Source organism: Loxodonta africana, chromosome 18 (genome assembly GCF_030014295.1).
Source record: "Loxodonta africana isolate mLoxAfr1 chromosome 18, mLoxAfr1.hap2, whole genome shotgun sequence".
Lineage (NCBI taxonomy): Eukaryota > Metazoa > Chordata > Mammalia > Proboscidea > Elephantidae > Loxodonta > Loxodonta africana.
In genome coordinates, this window is record NC_087359.1 from 35,223,230 (window position 1) to 35,246,895 (window position 23,666).

The window sequence follows — 23,666 nt, forward strand, 5'->3', positions numbered from 1 at the left end:
ACATAAAGAAAACAAAAATTCCCACAACTGAACCAATAAAGCAACATCATGATAAATGGAGAGCAGATTAAAGTTGTCAAGGATTTCATTTTACTTGAATCCACAATCCATGCCCATGGAAGCAGCAGTCAAGAAATCGGTGGGCAAATCTGCTGCAAAAAAACCTCTTTAAAGTGTTTTTAAAAAAAAGACAAAGATGTCACCCTGAGAACTAAGGTGTGCCTGACCCAAGGTATTTTCAGTCACCTCATATGCATTTGAAACCTGGACAATGAATAAGGAACAAGCATTTATGGAGTACCTGCAATCAAATACCACTCATGAGATTGGATGTCTGGAGGTTCACGGGTAGGTGCTGTGGCCTACAGCTCAACCATAGAAAATATGAGTATAGCCTCAAGGCACTGCACACACCCATCCTGATAATGGAAACTTTCCTACTGTGAGTGTGGGTGGGGACCTGTGAGAAAGATAAGAATACTGTGGAAAGCGAAATGCATTGGAAATTCTAGGAGGTGGCAATCATAGTGGCAAGAAAGCCTGACTCATGGTGGGTGTGGAGCTGACCTTTTGCAGGGCAGAGGGACACCATTCACCAGGCCAGGTGCAAAACACTATGCCATTTAAATTTCCTGGTAACAGGATCCAGAGCCAGACAGCAATTGAGAAATATAAATGATCATTTAGTCATAGAACCTTTGGATTAGGAAAAAACAAACCTTCAAGGTCATCTAGTCCACCGCTCACCTAAATTCATTTAATTCACTTCCCCAAACTATATCTCTGTATGTATGTTTCATTCCTATTGCAAATATTTGACATTTGTTTGTACAAAATACACTAATAGTTCTTAGAAAATACAATAGTAAATAGGGACAAACTTAAAAGGCAAAAAAAAAACAGAGGTTCTGAAAAGAGATTTAGCACCATGAATAAACCATTGTCCTTTACTCAAGTGTTGCTGTAGGGTGCCAACCTCACATGACAGAGTAGAACTGCCCCTTCGGGTTTTCTTGGCTGTAATCTTTAAAGCAGTAGTTCGTCATGTCTTTCTCTCCCAAGGAGCCACTGGGTGGGTTCAAATCATCAACCTTTCAGTTAGCAATTAACCATTGTGCTACCAGGGTTCCTTTTATACCAGTGTAACTTACTATTATATACCTGCATCTGGCTTTTTAAATACTTAAAAAAAAAAAAAAAATTTTTTTTTAATTATTCATGAGGATTGTAAATATTCTTTATAATGGGGAAAAAAATCTGTCAAAGCAGGTGCAAGGGCTAAAAGAATACACCTTCCTGTTTCCTTTTGTTACCTGTTTTAAAAAAGAACTCACCCTTGAGAAAAGCCTCTAAGAAATGCCTCTAGTGGTAACTTCTGGAATAGAATTAAACATATTGCAGTACCAAAAAAAAAAAAAAAACCAACAGACAAATAAACAAGGCAAGGTAGACTGTGGTGTCAACCTATAGGTGCCCTGTCAGCAGAGGAGGAGTCTCGCTCCTGTGAACTCTATAAATTGTCAGCCCAGTATCCACTGTGACACAGACTCCTCTGCTCGCTCCATCCATCCTGAAGCTACATGTACTCTGTCCTAGAATCCCCAATGGAAATCAGGCACGGAAGCTTCCACAGAAGCCTGAGTTCCTCCTCACAGGTCTTGACACACGGCAATGGCAGGTCCCTGTTTAGGAAGGGGGGCTTGCACCGCCTTGGGCCTGCACCCAGTGTCTATGGGGGGGCTGGAGGCCACGGCACCCGCATCTCAACCTCCAGAGGCACGGTGAGCTATGGGAGCCAACTCACCAGTGGGGACCTGTTTGTTGGCAATGAGAAAATGGTCATGCAGAGCCTAAATGACCGTCTAGCAAGCTACCTAGAAAAAGTGCAGGCCCTGGAGCTGTCCAATTCTAAGCTTGAAGTGCAGATCAAGCAGTGGTATGAAACAAACTCTCCCAGAATCGATGGAGACTACACTGCATATTACAAACAAATCGAAGAGCTGCAAAATCAGGTAAGAAATGCTGCCCTTGACTACTCTGTTATTTAGCTGCATGATGGATTAAGAGGGCATATATTTTAGGTGAGTCAAAAAGGACATTGTAAAACAAATTAGGCTGAAAAGCTAGCCCTGTAAAAATGCTATATTCTATCATCTACTCTAGTGGTGTGTACCTGACTGCATAATACAATGACTTTAAACCAAACTATTCTGAGTTATTACGTACAAAATATGTAATTCTTATCCTCCCTTGTTAAAATCTGTACTTCGTCACAATTTACTAAATCAGGACTAAATGGATAGTGATTTTTTTTTCTGAAAAGAGCTCAATTATTTTTTATGTGATAATAAACCTTTCTTAATTTTTCTCCTAGTTGCCACCAACTTTCAAAACCTCAGTCAATTCAGAGATTTTCTCCTTTCATTGTCATAAATGTCACATACAAGTGTTAGAATCTCATATCATAGATCTATGTGATAAAGTGATTCAGGGTGGAAACAGGGGGAGAAGGTAAAGGTCTTAATGCTTAATGATGTTGGGTTTATAAATGCCTGGCTTAACAGCTTGATCATCATCACCAAGCAGTTCAGAAACTGTTGTTGTTGTTGTTGTTAGGTGCTGTCGAGCCGGTTCTGACTTAAAGCAACCCTCCGTACAGTAGAACAAAACACTGCCCTGTCCTGCAACATCCTCATGATCTTTGTTATACTTGAGCCCATTGTTGCAGCCACTGTGTCAGTCCATCTTATTGAGGGTTTTCTTCTTTTTCACTGACCCTCTGCTTTACCAAGCATTATGTGCTTCTCCAGGGACTGATTCCTCCTGATAACATGTCCAAAGTATGTGAGACAAAGTCTCACCAATCTCACTTCCAAGGAGCATTCTGGCTGTACTTCTTCCAAGACAGATTTGTTCCTTCTTTTGGTAGTCCATGGTATATTCAATATTCTTCACCAACACCACAATTCAAAGGCATCAATTCTTCTTCCGTCTTCCTTTTTCACTGCCCAGCTTTCGCATGCATACATGGCAATTGAAAACACCATTGCTTGGGTCAGGTGCACCATAGCCCTGAAAGTGACGTCTTTGCTTTTTAATACTCCAAAGAGGCCTTTTGCAGCAGATTTGTCCAATGTAACGTTCAGAAGCTCTCTACAGTAATAAATTGTTATATTGCTCACAATGCAAATTTATTGCAATCATATCAGAACCTGTTCCCATACCATCCAAGAAAGGTGGAGTTCTCTGTTTTATCAGTTGCGTGGAATAAAAGCAGAAGACTTTGCTCCTAGTCAAAGGCTTCAAATATGACATGGAGCAGCTGCTTTGCTTTAAAGTCCTCATCTAATCAAGAAAAATCGCCCTTTCGCTTTCTATTTTAAGATTTGTATTCCTTTAGCAGAAAGGCCACTTACTTAACAGCAAGTTAGTTTTTCTTGACTTGTATTAGACATCAGTAGGACCATCAGTTTGATTCAGAAGAGCAGGAAGTTACCTGGGTGTTTCAGGAACTCTGAGAATGAGAGATAAAGGTATTCAAATTGTCATTTCTGCCTTTCCAATCATTCTTCTCAGGTTCCCACTAAAAGCATTCAAAATAAGCCAACCATTCTCCCACACCTGTCTTATTATTGACATTTCTGAATCTGCTTTTGATGGTCCCGAATACATAGGCACAGTCATCGGTTCCATTTAGCTGGAAGACCTGGTATATAAAGGTGGCCTTTCAAGAACTGAGTCTACTAAGAGACATGTCATTGTACATTTTCTACAAGTAGGCTTCTTATCTATATGCATCTGTAAGAACTCACCCATTAGTTAACCGAGTCTTAAGATGGGGGCTTATCTGTCTCGATACCCCTAGTGCCTGGTACCACATAGCAAGTGTTCGTTTAATCAGCCAATACTCAGCGGGCACTAACTAGGTGCTGGGCACCATGCTGGACACTGGGGACTATGATGATGAACATAATTTAGGCGGAACTGGGCAAGAACAAAGACAATTTCTATACAGAGGGATAAATGCTAGCAAGGAAAGTGTGTAGAGCAACAAGAACACAGGCAGGGCATCCAGTTCAGCTGTGAGGGCATTGGAGATTTCCTGGAAGCAATGATGTCTAAGCAGAGACATGAAACAGTAGGAGTTCACCAGGTGAAGAGAGGCGAAGAGGATTTTTCTAAGAGGGAATAACATCAAAGGCAAAGAACTCAATAAAGGTTTGTTGACTCAAGTTGAATTAAATTCTCCTTTCGCAAAATCACTAGAAAGCTAAGTCCTGGGGACATGCAGTTAGTTGCCTTGTAAGACTCTGTTATGTTAAATACCCATATCATTATTCTTCCTTTCTATTTTCAAGTGGAAATTCCTTAAGAAACTATCATCCCTGATGTAACAGTGGCTATATCAGGTTATGGAGCCCTGGTGACTCAGTGGCTAAGCATTTGGCTGCTAACCAAAAGGTTGGCAGTTCACCTCCGCCAGCCACTTCTTGGAAACCCCACAGAGCGGTTCTACTCTGTCCTATAGGGTTGCTATGAGTCAGAACTGACTTGAAGGCAAAAGGTTTGGATTTTTTTTTTTTTTTTAATATCAGGTTATATCAGATCCTAAGGAGAAATTCACTCATTCTAAACTCCTATTCAGTTCAAAATATCATTCTTCATCATGTATTTTCCAGATTAAAGATGCTCAACTGAAAAATGCTCGATGTATCCTGCAAATTGATAATGCTAAACTGGCTGCTGAGGACTTCAGGCTGAAGTAGGTTCTCTAATACCATGGTAAAATTTCTTGAAAAGGAATTCCTTTTAATAGTCCTTCATGACACCTAACTTGCAATATTATTGTTAGTAAAAGAGTTACCATTAAAGACTTTTAGAATCTTAGTTTCGAAAGTGTTAGAAGCTATTTGGTCTGACCCAACAGTCAATGCTGAGCTTCTGTCTCCCACAATCTTAAGATTTGGTCATCTAGTGTGTAACTGAGCACCTCAAGTAACTACTACTGTTCTCACTGACTACCTCTGATTATGCTAAGGTGTTCTTTCTTGCAGTAACCTATGATCTACCTTTCCACCAAGTAAACCTAATTCCATTCTTTGGAGTAATAACAGTTCACTCTTCTTCCATATAAGACCCCTTCTGTTATCTCAGCAGAGCAATTATGTCTATCCTTGTGATTCTCCAAGTGGGACATTCATGTCCCTTCAAATACCTACAGGTGTATGACCCAAGTTCCGGGGGTGTCTCTAGATGCTTTCTAATTTGCCAGTTTTACAATATGATCTGGCCAGCCATTTTATTTGTAACCACATCACACCTCAGGAGATCAGAGCTTTTTCTCTTAAACTTCTTTCACGCTAGGGCTTCTTCATTCTGAATTTGTACAATACATTGGCACTAAAAAGTCTTGCATGATTTAGAAGGATGGCACTTTAATGCTACAAGGGATTCAAAAGAAGTAAATGGGAAAGCAGAAGATCAAAGCCATAAAAATTCATTAACTTAATCCTACTAAGTCAGCATCTGAGTGTCCCATTCCATTATTTTTTTAATAAGTTTTGCTACTAAAAAAAAGTGAATGAATATTAGATTGTAGAGGAGAACACATGATTGTTTGATATAATTCACTCTGGATGTATCTGTTTACAAAGTAATAAAAATAAATTGATCGTGTACATTCATTAAGTAAATCTAACTAACCATATTTAACATCAATAACAAAAGTCCTTTAATAACACCGTAATTAAAGCAAAAAATTTCTTTTCTTTTAAAATATATTCTAAAATTCAGGAACTTTTGAAAGTTATTTCACAAACCACTCCAAATCACAGAGATTATGCTATGGACCAGATTAGCTGATTCCTAGGTTCTTATGCACATTTTCTGAATGTATAAAGGGGAACTGAAGGTATTGAAATTGATCTCCTCATATGCTACATAAAAATCTATCATTTTATTAAAATTATCTATCTTTTTTTATAATGAGGCGGAAACCCTGGTGGCATAGTAGGTAAGTATTATGGCTGCTAACCAAAAGGTCAGCAGTTCAAATCCACCAAGCGCTCCTTGGAAACTCTATGGGGCAGTTCTACTTTGTCCTATAGCGTCCCTGAGTCAGAATTGACTGGACAGCAACGGGTTTAGTTTTTTTTAATCCTATAATGACTTGAGAGAGACTCAATTATCTCTGCATGCTAACTGATTCACAGGTATGAGACTGAGAGGGCATTACGAGTAACAGTGGAGGCCGATCTCGCAGGCCTGAGTAAGGTCTTTGATGATCTAACCCTACGCAAGACAGACTTGGAGTTGCAAATTGAAGAACTGAGTAAAGACCTGGTTCTCCTTAAAAAGGAACATGAGGAGGTAAGAAAATATTCACAAGTGATATTGGGAATGATGAAATTTCCCAAATAAGAATAAGGAGAAGAGGAAGAGAACGAGGAGGAGGATGAAGTGGTGTTGGTGGTAGCAGTAATGGTGATGATGAATAAGATGAAAACAATAATGACGGGAGCCCTAGCTTTTCATTAGGCCATTGTATAGGTTAAATCACATGGAATAGTACCTGGCCCATAATAAGTGTAGTTATTTATTTATTTCTAACTCATTCCTCATAAGATTTCTTATGTTTTTTTTGTTCAGCCTTATCTGAGACTGTGCTTCAGACTAAAATGAATCGGTATTTTCACTCTTGCAGGAAGTCATTGCCCTGCGCAAGCATCTGGGCAACACTGTCAACGTGGAGGTGGATGCTGCTCCAGGCCTCGACCTCAGCACCATCATGAACGAAATGAGGCAGAAATATGAAGACATGGCCCAGAAGAACCTTCAAGAGGCCAAAGAACAATTTGAGAGACAGGTAACAGCATGATTCTAAAGGGCAAGGTAATGAGTTGAAATTGCTGCCCAGAAAGAGATAACTCATTTCCTTTCTTTCATTTTTTTTTTTTTCTTCCCATTTTTGGAACTTTAGACTGCAGCTCTGCAGCAACAAGTCACAGTGAGCACTGAAGAAATAAAAGGAACTGAGGTTCAACTAAAGGAGCTGAGACGCACCTACCAGAGCCTGGAGCTAGACCTCCAGTCCCATCTCAGTATGGTAAAGCACAGTTAACTTCCATTTCTCCCATTTCTTAACCCAGTGTGTGTTTCCTAAATGCCTGTGTTAGGAATTCTAGAAATGCAAAGACCTATAAGAAATAACCCCTCCCCTCACAGAGCTGGCAGGGAAACAGGCCAAACAACTGATCATCATGGAAGGGCAGAAAGAAATAGAGGAAAGGGCAATGCACAGCAGGAATGCAGGGGAAAGAGTAAATCTGGAAGACTTCACAGGGAAGGAGGTGGCATTTGAGCTAGATCTTAAAAATAGAGATGAATTTTAAAGTTGGAGAATGAGGGTAAAGACATTGCAGGCTAAGCAAATCAGTCAGTTTATGATAAATTATACTATGGTAACAAACAATCCCCAAATCATAATTGCTCACAACACCACCACCACCACATCGATCATGGGTTGGCTACAGCTCTGCTTCGAGACATTTTCACTCTGCGGGCAAGGCTAAAGGAGCAGCTGCTATCTGAGACATGCCAGTGTTGTGGCAGATAGAAAAGAGCAATGGCTGGACCACATGATGGCTCTTAAAGCTTCTCAGAAAAGGCATTTGTACTTCCATCTGCATTTCTTTGGCCAAAAAAAAGTCACATGGCCATGCCTATCAATGGGATGAGGAATTCTAATGCTTTCATAAGGAGGGTACCTATCATAAGTCACATGGCCAACCCTGATAAAAGGTACAGGGAGATAAAGCCTCTCACAGGGAGGGAGGGCAAATATTTGAGAACAATAATACAATGTACCACACTGAGAGAACCGTGGGCGCAAAGCTAAAAACAAAAAGCAAGAACTAGTGACCCCAGGTGAGGCCGAAGTTGCCCATAGATAGAGTAGGAGATAAAGCTAGAAATACACACGATGCCACGATGGCTAGCTGCAGAGCTTCTTCTCAAGAGAAACTGAAATTGAGCCAACTCTTAACCGAAGTCCTCAAATAAAAAATGCTCTCCTTCTTCTGTTCATAGAAAGAATCTTTGGAGCACACATTAGAGGAGACCAACGCTCGTTACGCTGGCCAATTGGCAACCATCCAGGCACTGCTAAGCTCCCTAGAAGCCCAGCTGCTGCAGATTCGAACTGACACGGAACGCCAGAGCAATGAATACAGCATTCTTCTTGACATAAAGACCAGGCTTGAGCAGGAAATTGCTACGTACCGCCGCCTTTTGGAAGGAGAGGCTGTAAAGTAAGTCTCTTAGAAGGGATGTCAATTTCTACATGCTGTTCTATTTGAATGTCCACACATTAAACTCTGTCACTTATTACCCAGGATCAATGCAGTCTTTAATACAAAAGCAATCACACAGACACACACAAATCAACAGCAAACAAAATATATCAAAAGGTACACACAGCCCAAAAATATCAAATACAGTCTTTGTACTTGAGGTCATGTGGTCAGACTAAGTTAGGAGATGGTTATCTATGTGATATAGATTATTCTTAACTTTTGTAATTAATGCACCGGTGAAAGTACAATAATTTTTTTTTTTTTTAATTCTCATTGAGAACTCATGAGCTGAGCCATAGGCCACAGAGGTCCCTGGGAGCTCATTTGAGAATCAACAGCATTCTAGCAGCAAGGTAGCCAAACACCTCACCTAAGAAAGTCAACAAGAGAACACAAGATTTAAACTTCCACTGCAATTCTGTTATATTCATTACAAAAACTTCTAACCTATGTTAACGAGTCAGTTTTGAAGCTATATATTTTCAAGTTAAAAAGTAAGACAGACACACAAGTTGGAAGCAAGGAGCATTGTAAAATGGGACATACAAAAACACCACTAAAACACATCACTCAGCCTTTGATTGCTTTGAAAGATAAAAAGTAGGGATGGCAGTAACACTGTTGTTTGTTTCTTTCTCTTTCCTTAAAAACAAATCAACAAAAAGGACTTCAGAATATCAGTTAAGCACCCTGGAAGAGAAAGGTAAGTGTTCTAATTTTCATAGATTGCCTGTGCTAAAAAAAAAAAATTACCAGCCACAGGTGAAAAGTTAAGTGAGACCAATTCTCAAGTGGGCGGAATGACACCCCAAAAACCATACCCATTGCTGTCGAGTGATTCAGACTCATAGCAACCCTAAAGGACAGAATAGAACTGCTCCATAGGGTTTCCAAGGCTGTAAATCTTTATGGAAGCAGACTGGCACATCTGGAGCAGCTGGTCGGTTCGAACTGCCAACCCTACAGTTAGCAGGCAAGCGCTTAACTACTGCACCACCAGGGCTCCTTGACATGATACTAGGGATTCTAAAAATCATGTGTCTCGCATGTAGGGACCCTTCATATGGGAAATTTGTCACACTCCCCATGGCAGAGCAATTTCCATGCCTGTGCTGTTTCTGTCCTGAGACATCCTGAGATTCTATTTAACAAATAAGACTAAAATGCGAATTTTGCTTAATTCAATATTAGATATTTCTGTCTGGGGGTGGAGAGAGTAGGACATTTTAAATTTGGGAAGAGTGGCACATTTTCTGCATTTGTCTCTAAAACGGGTTTAGAAGTATTGAAGAAAGAGAATGGATTTAACTGTCTTCCTAAAAGTACAAAATAACAGTAATTTAAAATCGAGTGTCATAAACTAGCACAGTCCGGTGTCTGAATTAATGTTTAACGCTGAAATCTCAATTCAGATGTCAAGAAAACCAGGAAGATTAAGACTGTGGTGCAAGAAGTAGTGGACGGCAAGGTTGTGTCATCTGAAGTCAAAGAGGTGGAAGAAACTATATAAACAGCTGCCAGAAGGAGATGCTGCTGAGAGCACTGTGGCTATAATTTTTGCTCCCTAAAAGAAAGCAGCCATTTGAAAGCCCTGTTAATGCTTTGTAGTGATTAGAAATGGGAATTTATCAGTCTCTGTAATTTAATATAATGTTTTACTCAGAGGAGCAACAAATTGCCTGCAAAATGAAATCCAACAGAGCACTAGGGTATTTAAAACATCATTACTGCCATCTTTACCGTGAAGCATATTAATTACAAGCTATATTTTTTTTATATAGACCAGCTAACATCAATGTATAGGTAATGTTCCTGAAAATTACATTACATGGCAATTACACTAAACCTCGAAGCAGAGAGTCCATGTAAATGACAAACCCCTCTCTTTAACTTTTCCTGTTTCTAAATTGCAAAAGCTCCTGCGGGGTGGGAGGGAATAGATTTCTTACTGAGCCTTTTTTTTTTTTTTTTAACCTCATTGCATTTTTATATCAGTACAATTCTGCTACCTTTGAGTTATGTTTCCTTTCCACTGTCTCCATTGCCTTTTAAAAACTCAGCTCAACTCTTTGAATAATTTGAGAGTCAAATCCCAATCATAAATGCTGAACAGAATAAGAATGAAGCATACGCTGGAAATGGAATGGATTAAAAGCAAAATCAATGAAGGTATAAATCATATAAATCATTGTGTGTTCTCTTTCTTTATGTGATGAGAGTATATTATGAACCACTTCTCACTGTTTCCTTAAATAACAGCTTTACTGAGACATAATTCACACACCATAAAATTCACCCTTTTAAGATATACAAATCAGTGGTCACTAGTAAAGTCCCAGAGTTGTATAACCATCACCACCATCTAATTTTAGAACATTTCCCTCACCCCAAGAAGAATCCCCATACCCATCCACAGTGGCTCGCCATTCCCCCTCTCTCTAGACTCTGGCAACCACTACTTCCAATCTCTAAGGATTTGTCTGTTATGGACAGTTCATACAGATGTTGTTGTTGTGTGCCGTCAGTCAATTCCAACTCCTAGTGACCCTATAAGACAAAGTAGAACTGCCGCATACGGCTGCCAGGGAGCAGTTGGTGGATTCAAACTGTTGACTTTTGGTCAGCAGCCTGAGCTCTTAACCACTTCACTTCCAGGGCTCTATATCATATATATGGAATCATACAATGTGTTGTCTTTTGTATATGAATGTTCACATCACATTATTCAGAATAGCCAAAAAGAGGAAACAGCCCAAATGTCCATCAATTGATGAATGGGTAAGCTCAATGTTGTATATCTATACAGTGGAATATTATTTGGCAATAAAAACGAATGAAGTACTGACACATGCTACAACACAGATGAACCTTGAGAACATTATGCTAAATGAAAGACTCCAGATACAAAAGACCACATATTGTATCTCATCCTCTTTTCCATTTTGGTGAGCAAGAACTGCCTTGCAAATATTTACAGAAAAAATAAATTTGCCTTGTATCATTGTATTGTAGTAAATAGACAGCTAAAAAAGTTTATAAATAAGTAGGATTTTTAGTTTTATTAATATGTGAAAAATAATAACATCTACCATTTATTGAGCACTTAGTTTGATCCAAACGGTGGGTCAGGCATTTTACATGCATTTCTCATTTAATCCTTACAATACTCCCATGAGGTAGAAACTATTAGGTCGAATCATGAACTTGCCAGTATTTGATCACTTTTGACCTTCAAAAATTGCACTCTCATATGGTTTAATCTTAGTATATTATCCCCATTTTACATAGGAAGATAAATGAGGATTATAAATGACGACATGAGATAATATTTTCCCAAAGTCACACAGTTACCAATAGTGAAACAAAACTGAATCTCAGGGCTGTTTGTCTAAAGCCATGATACTCTCTTAAGCAACTTACTACGCGACAAATGACTGCTGACCCACACTCAGAATGACTGTTTTCCTGTCCTTAGTTCTGCCATTTTCTAATTGTCATTTTCACTAGCCAGACATTGCATGACACCCAGTTGTGGCAAATGGCCAGCTTTGTTACCTAATATCACACCCAAGACCTAATTCAGCCCAATGGAAAAGCTATTACTTCCACTCATTCACATTCCCTTGCTTTTCAAAGAAGCGAAGAGGTTTCAGTCTCATTTTTTCCCAATTTTTGTCAAAGTCACTTCAACTAGTAAATTGCTTTTTTAAATGTTAAGAACTTCGGAAAGTGAATTCTTTTTCACCTCCCAGGACTCAATCCAGAACAGTCTGAAATTTTTGACAAGCAAATACCAGAGACTATGCATCTAATTAATAAAAAAAAAAAAACCTGCATAGGCTGGTTTGAAATTAACTAGGCACGGCTACTTGTTATATGGCAAAAACGACTCTTTATTGAAGAGGTAGGATTATTACTGTAAAAACGGCATGGGGGCAGCCTCTGACCTCCTCTCTCTCCCCAAGGGGGGAAGGAAAATCAAGACCAACAGCCCAAGGCTGATTCCTATGAGTCAGAGGTAAGACTTGCCTCCTCTCCCCACTATCTTTACCAACTCTGACATCAACAGCCCCTCCCATGGCACTCTCTACTTTTCTGCTGGGTTTGATAATTCGTTGCAATGGCCATACAGAATTTACAGACAATACGATTATGGGGTTTATTAGGGAATTAACAGGTTACAATTCAGGCTCAGGAACACTCAAGATACAGTTCTTCCATCAGGACAGCCTCTTTTCAGCTGTGCTCACATGGACACCTATCTCTGGCCCTAGGCCTCTGCCCTTGTGCAGGCAAGTGTTACAAAGCTCTTTTAGCCTCTGCCAATAAGTTCCCAGAGGCACACCAGGCACTCAGCTTTCTGACTCCATGGGCCGGGAAGTCTCACTGCTTGGTCTCCTGCCACTGCTTTTCGCCATCTACAGGGTTACAGGTTGCAATCTCTCCTGGTCGCCTGGTTTCAGGAGCTTCTCAGCGCAGGGATCTCAGGTCCAAAGAACACACTCTCTGCTCCTGGCTGTTCTTGCTTGGTGCTGGTGGGATCTTCTTCTTCCTGCCTCTGGGATAGCTCATTTCAAGCTTAGCGGGATGGCAAAACTGACCAATCTTCTTGGCGGGCCACAATTGCCCTATTTGCACAGTCCCACCCAATCACTTGGGTGGGAGTTGCAAGACCAAGGCAAGAAAGGTCACACAAAAGCAATCCATCACACCGCAATTACTCTTAACTCAATTTCATATCAGAAAAATGAAGACTTCTTCCCTGCTTTTTCTTTCAAGTAATCTTCCAAGTAATCAAAGAAAGTAGGCAAGACTATACATACATCTGTAACAAGATGGTTCTACCAGTAGTTACTGTATGAATCAAAAACCAAAACCAAACCCATTGCCGTCGAGTCTAGTCCAACTCAGTGACCTTATAGAATCGCTGTATTATACAATATAGTATAAAGTACTATGTGAAAGTGAAACATTAATCTCCATGTCTGTACTTTTTATACCAGCTATAAAACAGAACAGCATGATTCTACTTCTGATAGGTATACAGACCCAGGGAAGGTTCCAGGTCCATAAACATAGGGCTATCACACATCCGGTCACTATGAGTCGGAATAGGCTTGACAGCAATGGGTTTGTTTTCTGGCTTTTGGTTTTTTTGTTTTGTTTTGTTTTGGTATCATATTTAGAATGAGCATCAGTGTATTTCATCTCTTGATATGGAATCATCAGGGCAAAAGTTAAGCTATCAAGCTCAGAGCGAACCCCTAGAGGTGAGGTTAGGGTGGAAAGAACTATTTTTTCTGGACTTTGGATATTATTTCTACACAGAGCCCTGCCTGTAACATCTAAAAAGGAGAATAGTGTGGAATGATATAAAATTAAAACTTGGTCAAAGTGAACCCCATGACCCCTTCTGCTCTCACCCTTGCCCACTCAGGGGCAGTTTCCGGTACCTGATCACACCCTGAAATAACAACTCCAACTTTAAGCATAGGTTAATGATTTCTATTCCCCTCCGCCCCAAACATCTGTTTTCTCTTCCCTAGACTTACTTTTAAGATTCCCCTTGTTGTTCCTGATGTTGTGTGCCATCCCAGGGTATTATCGGCCTCCCAAATCCTCCCCTACCTTGGAGAATCATTGAGCCCCAAAGTCCAGAGGTCAGCCCCAACCACGTGGGTCCCTCCCTGTTCATCCCTCATCTCAAAAGTACAGCATAAGACATAGGCAACCCATTATTCTTCCACTTACGGAATCTCAAAATGTTATTCACAGCAAGAGAGGAAGGTGTTATGGGCAAAGAAATGAGTGACGCACAGAAAGTGGAAGATGTAGCTTTAAGGGACAGAACTCAGGTGGAAAATCATGCATATCAAAGACCAGAAAACTAACCAACCTGGAGTGAAAAGATGATCACATGTTTTACCTCATAAAAATCTAAAGATTTACAAATGCCACATAACTATTTTTTTCTATTTTGAATATTCCCAAAACTCAACAAAAATGGAAAGCATTAACTCTTCATTTGAGCAGTTCACCCTGTCTCTGTTCCTCTGTTTTCTCTATTCCTCAACTTATGTAATCACTTTGCCAACATGTCCAGGATTGTTTGCTTTGTGCATTCCTGCCTGCCTATACATTTAGGCAGCTGTCAAAGAAAATTATTTCACTTCTAAAAACTGTAAGATAGAGGCTTAATTTTTTTTTTAACTTAGCTTCCCCAACCACACACACACACACAAAACCATTCAATGAGAGCTATTTCTCCTTCCACTTTCAAGTTGCTCTCCATTCATAACAGGATTCCGAATAAATCTTGGTCAAAGCATGCTAGTTACCAGGGCATAGTCATTTTCAAATTAAATGAACATTAAATGACACATTTTAACATATTAAAGATTAAGTTCTATTTACTTTGGACCTGTCATTAGGAAAGTCCAAGCCCTAGAAAAGGACATCCTGTTTGGTAAAGAGTCATTGGAAAAACAAGGGAAACCATCAATGAGATGGATTGACACAATCACCACAACAATGGGCTCAGACATATCAAAAATCGTGAAAGTGGCACAAGGCTGGACAACTTCTCATTCTTCAAAGCACGTTTTGCAAAGCTTTCACAAAAATTAAAAAAAAAAAAATTGCGTAATTTGTTCTATACAAATTTTACCCGTTTTTCATAGCAGTTAACTGAAATGATTCACTGGCTTTTTAACCTGAGGCTTTAATTTTTTTTTATTTGAACGGTGTGTTTCCTCTTACTCATATTGATAATGACAATAAAATCTGAAGTTTTTATACAATGCATTCATTTGGTCAGCACATGTATTGAGCAACCATTGCGTGCAAATGGAGTCCTTGGGTGGTACAAAAGGGTAGCATGCTTGGCTGCTAACATAAAGGTTGGAGGTTAGAGTCTACTGAGAGGTGCAAAGGCCTCGCAATCCACGTCGGAAAAATCAGTCCCTGAAAACCCTAGGAAGCACAGCTCTACTACGACATACATGGGGTCACCCTGAGTCAGAGTCAATTCTAACAGTAACTGGTTGCTGGTTATGCGCAGTATCTGTTAAAGGAATAACTATACTAAGTAGAGTATAAAGTACTGTAGGAAAGTAAAAGTGCTGGGGATGGAGCATTCCATTATCAATCAGAGAAGGCCCCTAACTGCATGGAATTTACTAAGAAGGTCAATTCTTATGTAAAGAAAAATCTTCTAAAACTACTAAAAAATAGCATTTTTAATGTTCCTAAAATCATAAAGTATTAATTTTATTGTATGACACTGTGACAATATGTCAAATTCTTTTTGTTTTTTAAAAAATGGAATTATTTTGTATTTCTTCAACAAGAAAAAAAAGGTGTCTTATTTACGAATCTTTATATTTGTAATTGAGGAGCCCTGGTGGCGAAATGGAAACCCTGGTGGCGTAGTGGTTAAGAGCTACAACTGCTAACAAAAGATTAGCAGGTTAGCAGTTCAAATCCCCCAGGGCTCCTTGGGAACCCTATGGGGCAGTTCTGCTCTGTCCTACAGGGTTGCTATGAGTTGAAATCAACTCAAGGACAGTGGGGTTTATTTTAGGGGTGGGTGGCTAAGTGGTTAAAGTGCTGGGCTGCTAACTTAAAGATCAATGGTTTGACTTTGAACCCACCAGGCGCTCTGCAGGAGAAAGATGTGGCAGTCTGCTTCCCTAAAGATTTACAGCCTTAGGAACCTTACGGGGCAGTTCTACTCTGTCCTCAGGGTAGCTACGAGTAGGACTTGATGGCAGTGGGTTTTATATTTGTAATTAAAAATGAGAAGAGTCCTGGCCCATACAGTTTGTTGGTCTCTTTCACTCAATCCCCAAGAATTTAAGATGTCTTCTTCCTGAATGGAAACTCTGGTGGCGTAGCAGTTAAGTGCTAAGGCTGCTAACCAAAGGGTCGGCAGTTCGAATCCACCAGGCACTCCTTGGAAACTCTATGGGGCAGTTCTACTCTGTCCTATAGGGTCGCTATAAGTTGGAATCTACTCGACGGCACTGGGTTTGGTTTTTTGTTTGTTTGTTTGTTTTCTTTCTGAATTGGTGCCCTGGTGTCGTGGTACTTAATAGCTCAACTGCTAACCAAAAGGTCAACAATATGAATCCACCAGCTGCTCCCTGGAAACCCTATGGAGCAGTTCTACTCTGTCTTGTAGGGTCGCTATGAGTCGGAATCATCTCAATGGCAATGGGTTTGGTTTCAGTTTTGGTCGTTCTGTTGAACATCCTAATGATGAAATCTTAAAATCCCTGAAAATTCAAATCCAGCATCAACCAGGAAGACACATTTATTCCTAACCTTCCACGAGTACATTTCAGAACTGTATATTCCACTAAAAGATATACTATATCATGATTGAATAGTTTCCTACATGAAACAAACAGGAAAAATGAGTGAAAAACTTTTAAAAGTTTAAGGTTTAGGAAGATATTCATTAATTTACCCATTCAACAAGCAATCCTTACTTTCCTACTATGTATAAGATACGTGGTGGTGCTGGGAATACAGGCAATTAATTTGGAGAAGAAAAATTCTTTATGACAATCTCTCTGCTCCACCCAGATTTCTTTTTTGTTTAACAAATATGTAATGGGCACAATTACTGAATTATTTCTATGCCAGTGAATTTTCAATTTGCATAACTCATTTACTTGCTGAGATGGCCAAAAAAAGGGGGGGGGCACTGTATTTCAGTGGAGAGAGTGAACTTTTCAACTGCAACAGCCTATAAAAGGTTGACTTTTCTGCCTTACTGACACTGCTTCTTCTTCACAGATTGTTGCTTCTTGGGCTGTAGATTTCCCCAGGAACACCATGTCACTCTCAGTGGGCACCTATGGGCCATCCCAGCGGCTGTCCTCCCAGAGTGGGACAGCAGGCAGAGTCAGGGGCGTGTCTACTTCCAGTGCTGGAAGCATCTATGGGGGAAGCATCTTTGGCTTTGGAGGCAGTTGTGGGGGAGGCTTTTCTGCTGCTTCCATGTTTGGCTCTAGCTCTGGCTTCGGTGGTGGTTCTGCATGTTCCTTTGCAGGAGGACTGGGCACTGGTTATGGAGGGTCCCTGGGGGGTGGCTTTGGAGGCCTGGGGGCTGGCTTTGGGGTAAGCTCAGGAGGTGGTTCCATAGGTATTCTCTCTGGCAACGATGGAGGCCTTCTTTCTAGATCAGAAAAGGAAACCATGCAAAATCTTAATGACAGATTGGCTTCCTATCTGGATAAGGTTCGAGCTCTAGAAGAGGCTAATACTGAGCTAGAAAACAAAATTCGAGAATGGTACGAAACACGAGGGTCTGGGATTGGAGACCCCAGGTCACAGAGTGATTACAGTAAATATTATACATTGATTGAAGACCTCAGGAATAAGGTAAGAATATGTTTTTCAGAGGACCTTCGGGAATTATTTTTTACCTTTAGTTTTTACTACTACAATATTTTACAGTGATAATCACTTAAAACTTGAGAGATATTTTTTAGTTTGATTGTATTGAGCAACGATCATTTCAAGATGTGTCATTCCATTTTATCACTTTCCATAAAGTGACTGTATTTCTACTACTGTTTTTTGTAGGAAATGTGTTTCTTAATTTTTTAATAATATTTTATAAATGTATTTTCTTAGAAAAAAATAAAACTGCCTTAAGCCCATTACCATCGATTCCGACTCACAGTGACCCTATAGGACAGAGTAGAACTGCCCCATTGGGTTTCCAAGGAGTGACTGGTGGATTCGAATTGCCAACATTTTGGTTAGCAACAGAGCTGTTAACCACTGTGCCACCAGGGCTCCGAAACTGCCTTAGCATTTTAAAGTCACCTAAAAACCTTTCTGTCAAATAACGTATGTTAATATTTTAGGGTCTCATTTTATTTTGTGTGTCTCCCCCTATTTTGCCAGATCATTTCTGCCAATGTTGGAAATGCCCAGCTCATCCTGCAGATCGACAATGCGAGACTGGCTGCCGAGGACTTCAGAATGAAGTGAGTAAAAGAAAAGAAAAGCTGACAATAATTGATATCCTGCCATTTCTTCTTATTCCCTCTTTTCCTGCCTTTGTTGATAGTACATATTTCAACCCTTCTGAAGTCCACGTGCTCTATACATTTAGTGTTTTGGCAATTCACATAGGTCATTCTAGAATGTAATTAGATTTTAACTCAAGTGACATTTTAAGACCTGAAGCTGTAAGTTGCTTAAACCTAGGGCTATGGATCACTGTATTTGTAATTTGCCATTGACTCATGATGTGACGTAAGTCTACCAATATCCTCTATCTCAACTTTCCATGTATCAAAATGAATTAATAATGTTTTTGCCTGGGGGCTAAATAAAACAATTATTTTCCTGATGACATGTATAACTAAAATATTAACCACATACTTATTTTTGTATTTCCCTTTTCTTCCCCATACCCTAAACTCCCTGGCATAAGGAAGAAATACTAATTTTCTTTTTGCTCCACAAAATTTCCACAGGAAGTTGCTGTGGTAATGGTCCTGAACCTTTTAAATCTAGGTAAAAGCTAACAAAGTATTTATTAATGTTTTAAGTTAAATCATAAAAGCTAAGCGAAAAGGCAAATGATTATTTTATTTTCAGTTGCTTTCAGGATGCCGTCAGAAACTTCACCTAGAGAGGGGCTGCTAGGTTGACAGCCACAGCAGCCACCAAAGGGGAATTTGTTCCCTTGGGATGCAGTGCTGTTGGGTTGTTTCTCTCCAAATGAGCAGTAAGCTATCATTAAAAAAGGGAAAAAGTTAAAAAAGCAAAAAATACATTGCAATGCTGCTATTTTTAAATAGTTGCACAAATTTATGCATAAAATAGCCCTGAAGCTGTCAGGGACTTTGTTCACATGGTTGTGTTGATTCCCTGAACTGTCTTATATTTGGTTTCCAGGTATGAGAACGAGCTGGCCCTGTGCCAGAGTGTGGAGGCGGACATCAACGGCCTGCGCAGGGTGCTGGATGAGCTGACCCTGGCCAGAGCTGACCTGGAGATGCAGATCGAGAGTCTGAATGAAGAGCTGGCCTACCTGAAGAAGAACCACGAGGAGGTCAGCCAGAAAGAGTAGCATTTCTAGGCTGATATTTTTCTCCTAGGCCCAAAAAATACAATTTCAAATTTACAAATCTCAAGTTAGAACAAATTCGGAGGATACTCCATCTCCCGGTTAAACTGGCCACTCGTTTGTTCTGGAGTTCTGGGAGTGTTTGCGCATATATGGTGGTGGTGGTGACGGTCATGGTGGTGGTGACAGTGGTTCCTGTTAGGTTTAACAGATTAGAGGCACTTTTGGATTTTGCAATTTCAGTCATTAGGTAATGACAGTAAGAACTGTAATTGTATTGATTTAGTCATTTTTATTTAATAGTGTATTTTAAAAGTTAAAAACTCAAGTCTGTCAATAACACATGTAATACACAGACACACCATGAAACCCTGCTATACTACAACTAGCTAGCTGGTAAATAGAATGGACATCTACTGTGACCCTGGCAACAGGGCTCTAAAAAGGTTTCTGCAGGACTTTCAATGGCACGAATGGTGTGCAAGCCTAGGTGCTGTTTGCAGTTCTTGGTTTGGCTGCTGCGGTTGAAAGCCTGCAGTGTTGGGTGCAAACACTAGGCCCCTCTACCCTGCAGATGCCCCTCCAAGGGCCAACTTACCCACTACGCGTAGTAGGCACTGCGCCCAGGCCCGTGATAATTTTAGGGGCTGACAAAAACGTTTTAAGTCCTTTGGCTATCAGAAGAAAAACATGAACTTTCAGGTAAAGGAAATGTTTTAATATATTTATTGATATATTCATCTTTATCCCAATCCAGTGGCAAAATATAATTTTTTATGTTGGAAGGTGTCCATGAAGGCAAAGTGCCTAAGCCCCATGAAATTCATAATGCACCCTGGTACTCTTCTGTTTCACTTGCTGTCTCCAGGAGCTCCAAAGCTTCCGGGAGGGCAGCCCTGGAGAGGTAAGCGTAGAAATGGACGCCACCCCTGGAGTGGACCTCACCAGGCTCCTCAACGACATGAGGGCGCAGTATGAAGCCATCGCTGAACAGAATCGGAAGGATGCGGAAGCCTGGTTCACTGAAAAGGTTACACAAACCAAAACAAAAGGCTTTGATACCTTCGCTGTAATATGTCGAGGCTGGAGGGCTGACGTTGCCTGGCCGCCTCTTTCCATTGCAGAGCGGCGAGCTCAGAAAAGAGATCACCACCAACAAGCAGCAGCTTCAGTCCAGCAAGAGTGAGGTCACCGAGCTGAGGCGCACGCTCCAAAACCTGGAGATCGAGCTCCAGTCCCAGCTCGCCACGGTAGGGGTCACGTATAGAGCAGAATCATTTCAACTTCCCAAGGCAATGCTGTCTTCAAAATGTTAGCCCACTTGGCTGTGCACTCCTTTAGTAAATCTGTGTCGTTTCCCTTCCACTGCAGAAGAAATCCCTTGAGGACTCGTTGGCCGAAACCGAGGGCGACTACTGCGGCCAGCTGGACCAGGTGCAGCAGCTCATCGGCTGCCTGGAGGCGCAGCTGCTGCAGGTGCGCACCGACGCCGAGCGCCAGAACGCCGACCACCAGCGGCTGCTGAACGTCAAGGCCCGCCTGGAGCTGGAGATCGAGACCTACCGCCGCCTGCTGGACGGGGAGGTCGAGGGGTAAATCAGATAACCGAAACCAAAATCCAAACCCAGTGCCATCGAGTCGATTCTGGAAGATAACTTCAATTGCAGACTAACAGCCACCTCCTGTCTTGCTGACAAACAGCGGATGCAGTTTTTTGCTGCCATATAAGGATGAGGTTCTCTAAGTTGATTCTAAAAAATAACAAATCTAATAAAGACATGCTTTTTATTTATTAAATCCTCTTAAAAAAAAAAAAAAAAGCTGCTGTGTAGCCGATTCTGACACATAGCGGCCCTATAGGACAGAGTAGAACTACTCCATAGGGCTTCCAAGGAAGGGCTGTTGGATTCAAACTGCTGACCTCTTGGTTAGCAGCCCAGCTCTTAACCACCAGGCTCCATTAAATGCTCTAGGCTTTGCTAAATGTGTTCATCCCCTTGTTTTACCTGATAATCATTTATAAAATGCTGTGATGAACAAAGGCACCAAAGGCAGAGGCATATTGTAAATGAATACCTCCATGTGTAAGAAAATCATGCATTCAATTTTTGACATCAATGGCCCAGTGCTAAGAATGCTCAACATCAGACAGCCATCTGAACCATCTCAGAACTTCTGCGGCAAACTTTCCTAAAGTAATAGCAGCCTGGACTAGTGAGAAGAACCCTAGACTATAAACTGAGAAATCTACTTTCTCAGACCAGATCTTCCATTAATTGCAGTATGGGAGCCCAGTTTAGGGATGGTTTAAAACTAAAAGTACATTGCACCAACTGATTATTCTCAGGGTGCATTGATCATTATTAATCAAGAGATTTGGGTTATCCTCTGGCCACAGTTTTGAGTACCATTCTAATTTTTAGCTCAAATAGCACCCTCTCCTCGTTCCTCCTCATTCCAGAAAGCCTCGTATGATGGCATCCTCCCTTGTTTTCTTTACAGTGATGGACTGGATGAAAGTTCACTTGTGACAGGCTCCAAATCTCAGACACAGTCAATTGATTCCTCCAAAGGTAAGCAGATTTCCTAAGAGTCACTTAGAATAAGTCAGAATCACATTTATGAATGATTCGAGCTGTAAGATTTCATTCAATGTTGGAGTGGCAATAATTTCAAGTATATCTGTATTCTCAGCAAGAAAAAATATTTGTGCCATCTTATAAAAATGAGTAGTCTGTACTGTACTAAAAGTTTTGGAACCCAGGGGGGAAAAATACGAAGAAGTGTTAGGAGTGTCATAACCAACTTTTAAATGTTTGAGAAGAAAAAATGTTTTCATTTGTACACAACACAACATATTTCATTTCCATTACATAAAACACATTTTTTCAAAAATAGAAAAGTCACTTTTGAAAGTTTAAGTTTCATGGATTATACCAGCCAATACCTAATTTAGATTAAATTAAACAAACCCAATTTTTAGATTAATATTTGAAACACTAACTTTGCAACCTTTTCTTTCATTTTTATCTTTAGACTCAGCCAAAAGCCGAAAAATCAAGACAATTGTGCAAGAGATGGTGAATGGTGAGGTGGTCTCATCCCAAGTTCAGGAAACTGAAGAAGTAATATAAAATTTCACAAGATCTGCCACATGATTGGTTCTTTAGGAACAAGAAATTTACTAGAAATTTCTCCTTTCAGAGTAAGATATCATTCATATTAGCTCAATCTCTATTTTTGTGTTTCATGTTCTTTGGCTTCCCTATTTACTTTGAGTCCTTTTTGTCCTTCTGAAACAATATTCAAATGCAAGTCATGGTGGCCCTGTCAGTCTTTATAAGAAACCAAAATTACCTTTCATCCTTCTGTACTTGGAGTAGTCTTTTAATGAAATTTCTTTTGATGGCCTGTAACTTTTTTTAATCATAGAACTTTGATCAAGTAGTAATGTTTTCATAGAATTCATTTCAATAAAAAATGAATGGTAATAATGTGCAATGTGTACCTTTTTGATTCCAACAATTAATGTCAAAGGCATAGAGCGAGGTTTGTGAAATAATAATAACATAAAATGGCTAAACACTGGAATAAAGATCTCGAGATTGGAGGTTAAGAAGATTCTTTTAAAAGTATTGTCCTTTTTATGTCAGCCATCAAGATCGTGACGAAATCATATTGTTCACATACAGTAGACAGCAGTGTTCTGTTTATTTTCTGTTGCGTTTTTAGGTGTCATTGAGCCAGTTCTGACTCATAGCAATCTTTATTTTCTAGCACCTTCATTTGTTCAGTCAAGAAACACTTACATATCCTACTGTGTTCCAGACACAGTGCTAGACACTCAAAGATGAATAAGATATGGTCCTTGCCTTGAAGAGTTCACAACTGAGAGCTGAGGCTGACATCTATCAGGAATGGTCACACAGGGTGAACACAAGTTCAAAGAACTACAGACACATGGAGGAAGAAGTAAACAACCTGTCTGAGGGGACAAATGGAAGGCTCCCTAAATTAGTCAGAGGAGGGAAAAAAGAAACACTCTGGGAAGAAGAAGGACATGGGAAAAGACACAAGGCTATGAAAGAATATTGCTTGGTCTCCCTTATCAGGCCCAGGGTAGGGTTTCTATGAGGGTGGGTCAGACCACAAAGCAATAACAGAAGTCATGTTCCAGGATTAGGGCAAAGGACAGCCAAAGTCTAAGCCTGAGTAGA

At 40.2% G+C, this 23,666-nt stretch overlaps 2 protein-coding genes across 2 annotated transcripts; both read left to right on the forward strand.

Annotated features, from left to right (window-relative positions):
* Positions 1-1,521: 1,521 nt before the first annotated feature.
* KRT20 (keratin 20) lies at positions 1,522-10,181 on the forward strand. The gene is made up of 8 exons (XM_003414442.3): positions 1,522-2,012; positions 4,680-4,762; positions 6,213-6,369; positions 6,704-6,865; positions 6,980-7,105; positions 8,089-8,309; positions 9,020-9,057; positions 9,767-10,181. Exons 1-8 carry the CDS (start codon positions 1,581-1,583, stop codon positions 9,862-9,864), a joined length of 1,317 nt encoding a protein of 438 aa, XP_003414490.3. The 5' UTR covers positions 1,522-1,580; the 3' UTR covers positions 9,865-10,181.
* A 6,884-nt stretch (positions 10,182-17,065) lies between these two features.
* Positions 17,066-22,664, forward strand: KRT12 (keratin 12). The gene is made up of 8 exons (XM_003414719.4): positions 17,066-17,744; positions 18,276-18,358; positions 19,278-19,434; positions 20,318-20,479; positions 20,574-20,699; positions 20,821-21,041; positions 21,952-22,022; positions 22,486-22,664. The coding sequence occupies exons 1-8, from the start codon at positions 17,196-17,198 to the stop codon at positions 22,581-22,583; spliced, it is 1,467 nt and encodes a 488-aa protein (XP_003414767.2). The 5' UTR covers positions 17,066-17,195; the 3' UTR covers positions 22,584-22,664.
* The last annotated feature ends 1,002 nt before the right edge of the window (positions 22,665-23,666 follow it).